At 43.7% G+C, this 4,774-nt stretch overlaps 1 protein-coding gene across 1 annotated transcript; it reads left to right on the plus strand.

The window, feature by feature from the left end:
• The first annotated feature begins 361 nt into the window (after positions 1-361).
• Positions 362-1,870, plus strand: LOC110105301 (protein BZR1 homolog 1-like). The gene is made up of 2 exons (XM_020834742.2): positions 362-757; positions 924-1,870. Exons 1-2 carry the CDS (start codon positions 539-541, stop codon positions 1,620-1,622), a joined length of 918 nt encoding a protein of 305 aa, XP_020690401.1. The 5' UTR covers positions 362-538; the 3' UTR covers positions 1,623-1,870.
• Positions 1,871-4,774: the final 2,904 nt, after the last annotated feature.

Genomic DNA, 4,774 nt, shown 5'->3' on the forward strand with positions numbered 1-4,774 from the left:
CAAAGAAACCAAAGCATGGGGTTTAACAACCCAAAGGCTTAGTAATTTGCAAAGGCTTCAAACTGCTCCGAAGCCAGGCGAGGGCCATTCAGTTTGGAGTAAGAGAAAAACAATATTTATTCCTGCAAGTACGCAGGACAAAACAGTCACTTTCTTTGCCTTGCCTGAGTCAAAGCTCTTACAGAAGACAGAATACGAAGGCGAGGGGAAGAAGACCGCACAAAGCCAAAGAAGGCCCCCCTCTACTCCTCAAAAGAAGAGAGAGAGAGAGTGAACGACTGTAACTTTTTTCTTTAATTTATATGCTAAAATGTAAATTTGACGTGTAAGAGTTTTGTTTTGATATCACGATCTTAGATTAATCATTTTAAAAATCTTTATCAAGTTACTGTGAGAACTGGGCTCCCTCCTTCTGCAACTTGGAAAGAATCCATCAATTCTCCTCCTGAACTTCTTACTCCTTTGTTCAAATAAGACTGATTGAGTTGGAGATAATTGGAAGAAGGGAGAAGAAAGAAGAAGAGTGGAGTGAAAAGAGATGACTTCAGGGGGAGGGAGGATGCCGACGTGGAAGGAGAGAGAGAACAACAAGAGGAGGGAGAGGAGGAGGAGAGCCATCGCCGCCAAGATTTTCTCTGGTCTGAGAAACCTCGGCAACTATAAGCTTCCGAAGCATTGCGACAACAACGAGGTACTTAAAGCCCTCTGCGCTGAGGCCGGCTGGGTCGTCGAGGAGGACGGCACAACTTATCGCAAGGTTCGATTTTTCCTCCTCTCTAACTACCTTCGATTTTGTTCTTGACTTTATTTCGTATCTAGGGTTTTGTTTCTTCGTTTATCAGTCATTTTTCATTGTGTTTCCTTGAAAATCTGTATGAAGTAATTTCTGCTAAGTCTCCAAGCTCTGATCTTGTGGTTTGCAGGGAAGCAAGCCACTCGCACGACCACCGGAGGCGACAGCAGGAGCCCCATGTACCAACTACATAAGCCCAAGTTCAGCCTTCACCAGCCCTCCATCTTCGGCCTTCACCAGCCCTGTGCCTTCCTACCATGCGAGCCCAACATCTTCGTCCTTCCCAAGCCCCTCCCGACTTGAGAATTCTGATAATCCCAACAGAATCAATACCTCTTATATCCTCCCTTTCATACGAAACCTCTCATCACTTCCTCCTCTCCGCATCTCCAATAGCGCTCCAGTGACCCCTCCACTCTCCTCCCCATCTTCCCGGCCTCTGAAGCTTAGGAAGCCTGACTGGAGCTACACCGCCTACCATGGCCACCCTCTATTTCTGGCCTCAGCCCCGGCCAGCCCCACCCGTGACCGACATCACCATCATCCGGCGACGATACCTGAATGTGATGAGTCTGATTCTTCTACTATCGATTCCAACCGTTGGGCCAGTTTGCAGAATACTGCTCCTGCATCTCCCACTTTCAACTTGGTCAATCGAGCTCGTCTAATGCCAGAGTCTGCTGTGGTTGCAGGAGGGATACTCGAAAGGAGCCTAAGCGCCATTGAATTTGAATTTGAGAGCATGAGGGTCAAGCCATGGGAAGGGGAGAGGATTCATGAGGTTGGGGTAGAGGACGATTTGGTACTCACATTGGGTTTGGGTAAATGATGATTTCATTTATTTGTGATGTGAAAGTACTGGTCAATTTGTTTCAGGACACTGGATCTTTCCCTATCCCAGATCAAACATCTATGGCCTTCTCCATTGGTGAACTTAATGGAGCTATGAAATCTTCCATTGATGAAATCATTTGAAAGCATGCTTTCCAAGCACTTTCTATGCATCATGTGGCTTATTACTATTCAAATTTTGAGCTTTATGAAACTATGATCTTTTATTGATTATGTCATTTCCAATTGTCTAATGTTCCTTAATAGTTCTTGAAATATTTCAAAATCCAACAGAATTTTCCATAAGAGACAAGAAACTGTTCTTTACTCAAATTTTCATATAAAAATAAGAATAGCATTCAGAATGTTATGAAAAAAATTCCATTTTTGTGCCATTAGAGTCAACCTTTCTTCAAAAAGCAGAGAGTTTGCACACTACATGTCTCTTTCAAGGGAAATTATTAGGTCTGGTCATATAGCAGAGAGATACATTCGGATTTCTCTTAGTCTACAGTAAAAGCGCAACTACTATAGTAACTGCGCTTTGACTGTATTTTTACTGTAGACAAAGAGAAATTCGGATGATTCTCTGTCAGGTGACTGGACCTAATAATTTGCCCTCTTTCAAGCGGGGAGCAGAGCGCCAACGTTATTGAATGCTCTTGGATGGCTTCTTATCCACAAAGATCCGAGTAATAATCCAAAGGAGAGTCAGATTTAATCATGTAAGTGTGTTCGGCAGTTTGAGGGGCCCTTAGGCATGTGAGTTGCGTGCAAATCTGGATACCTCTGCCTCAGATCTCTTCTTGATAGGTTCATTTACCAAATCCTTCCTAGACTTGTATATAGATGGGGCCATGGAAAGAGCATGGCCATGTTGAACCGGCGCCCCACCCCTTTGAAAATGACATCCAGATCTTACCTTTGAAACTCAACAAATTACCATCAAAATGCTATGAACATGGGCTCATTAGTCAAAATTTGCTGAGTTTGAAAGATCTATATTGTTTTTAAAACTATTTTTTTAAGGGGTATTTGAATTCCTCATAAGATATAAGATTTCTAATTCTTATCCGAACTTTCTTTATGATTAAGTTCTTTTAACTTTTACGAGAACTCGTAACATGCATTATGAGTTCTCTAACTCTTACAAGAACTCGCATTATAAATTATGTAAAAGAAATCGAAATGAAAACATGAATTTACATAAATTAAAAAATTCACAAGATCTTAAACAGGATGATATTCACAAGATTTCTATCGGAAGAAAACATACCTTGATAGTTGATTCATGTTGATTTTGTTGAATTCCAAATTACTACGGATTCTCTCCATTTTCTCTTTCATTTTCTTCTTTAATGAGTTAATTCTCTATTGAACAAACTAACTCCTATAATGAGAGAGAGAGAGGACCAATAGTTATTTCCCATCGAACACCCTAAGCCTCGGTGGGTAAAACAGTATAAAATTACTAGGTCCCTTTTCCTTCAAATGGCTTTGATTTTTGCCATCAGAAAATAAATTGGGACAGGTATCTATCATAAAAAAAACCTATTATTGCTGCAGCTGAGAGAGACACTTCGAAACTCCATGTGAAGTGCCCCACTTAGAAGGAGGAGAGGCATGCCACTATGATGCTTATCTAGATATTTTCCTCTATTGTAGGATGCTATGGCAAATGCGTTAAGCAAGAATGTATCTTTTTTGGTTTTTCTTCTTCTCCTTTCCAATGAAAGAGGATTTGTTCTAATCATTTGTCGAGCATGGAGCGTTGATTAGAGCATTATTTAATGTATGAACGCTAAAAATATGGAGTGGTACTTAACAATAAAACTTGTTCTTATGAGCTTTCTCTTGGACAGTTAACAAAATCAGGCTACATGATTTGCAGGCCAGGTCAAGGAACATGGAAAAGGTACAGATCATCAGGCAAAAGAATGGCATAATTTGATGAAGTGAGATAATATAGGGCTGTCAATTTTCGATCAAGGGGCGGGTTCATGTGGAACCCGGAACTGATCCGATACTCTTCAGATCAACTTGAATACGATCCGTTTCAGGAAACAGGCGTGCTTCCGGTTCGGGTAGGGGTGTCAATTCAGGTCGACGAGTCGGGTTCGACTTGACCCGGCTCTAAACGGGTCAACCCGAACCCAACTCGTTTTTACAAACGGGTTGGCTTTCTCAACCCGGACATGACCCGTGCGGGTTGCCGGGTTGACACGACTTGACCTGTGAAGCGGCGAAGCGGCAGCAGCGACGCGAGGCCAAGCAGCGGCAGCACGCAAAGGCGCGAAGCGGCAGCAGCGGCGCACGTGAAGCAAAGCAGCGACCGAGTGACGCGTCCCACCAGTCACACGACTGGACTCAACGCTTCAGACAGCTCGAAGCGACTACAACTCGACGCTTCAGGCAATGCGGGTGAGCAGCCAAGCACTCGACGTATCGGGCAGGGCAGGAAGCAAGAGCGGGCAGCGGGTTTTGGGTCATTATTGGGTTGCCGTGTCAACCCGAACCTAACCCGATTTTTGAAACTAGTCGGTTTGTTCAACCAGAACCCGACTCGTTTCACAAACGGGTCAACCCGAACCCGGATTTTTCCAGGTAGGGTTTCAGATCGTGTCAAAAATTGACACTCCTAGGTTCGGGTCAGCGGCGTACTCGACGCAACGCCTAATGGCTGACGCGGGACAATGGTACGGGGACGCAATGCTATGCGGGAGTCTCGCCTCGGGACTCGACGCGAGCAAGAGGTTCAGTGCAACGAGCAGGCGGTTTAGCGCAGCTGGAAGGCTTGTCAGCTCGAGCAACGTGGGCAACTCGGGTCATTCCGGGTCATTTTCGGGTTTTCGTGTCAACACGAACCAGACCCGATTTTACAAATGGGTTGAAATCTCGAACCCTAAACCCAAAATTTTTGGATCAGGTTCGGATCTTCGGCTAGACAAAAGACTACTTGAAAAGATAACCAGAAGTTGATACTAGAATTAAGAGGGTTGTTCCTTGAAGTAATTGAGGTAACGAAACTGCTTCTCATTGAATGGAACAACAGAAGAAGGATCCAAGTTTTCACAGAGCATTCTGCATTAAAAAAATGAAGCCAATTACTGCATTTAATTAGACAATTTACAGCCATACATGTTCACTATC

Source organism: Dendrobium catenatum, unplaced genomic scaffold (genome assembly GCF_001605985.2).
Source record: "Dendrobium catenatum unplaced genomic scaffold, ASM160598v2 fragScaff_scaffold_716, whole genome shotgun sequence".
Lineage (NCBI taxonomy): Eukaryota > Viridiplantae > Streptophyta > Magnoliopsida > Asparagales > Orchidaceae > Dendrobium > Dendrobium catenatum.

Bases quoted from the DNA above. Each gene is read 5' to 3' on its own strand.
- LOC110105301 (XM_020834742.2), top strand. From the start codon at position 539: ATGACTTCAGGGGGAGGGAGGATGCCGACGTGGAAGGAGAGAGAGAAC. The intron at 758-923 runs GTTCGATTTTTC...TGTGGTTTGCAG, and splicing joins ACGGCACAACTTATCGCAAG to GGAAGCAAGCCACTCGCACG.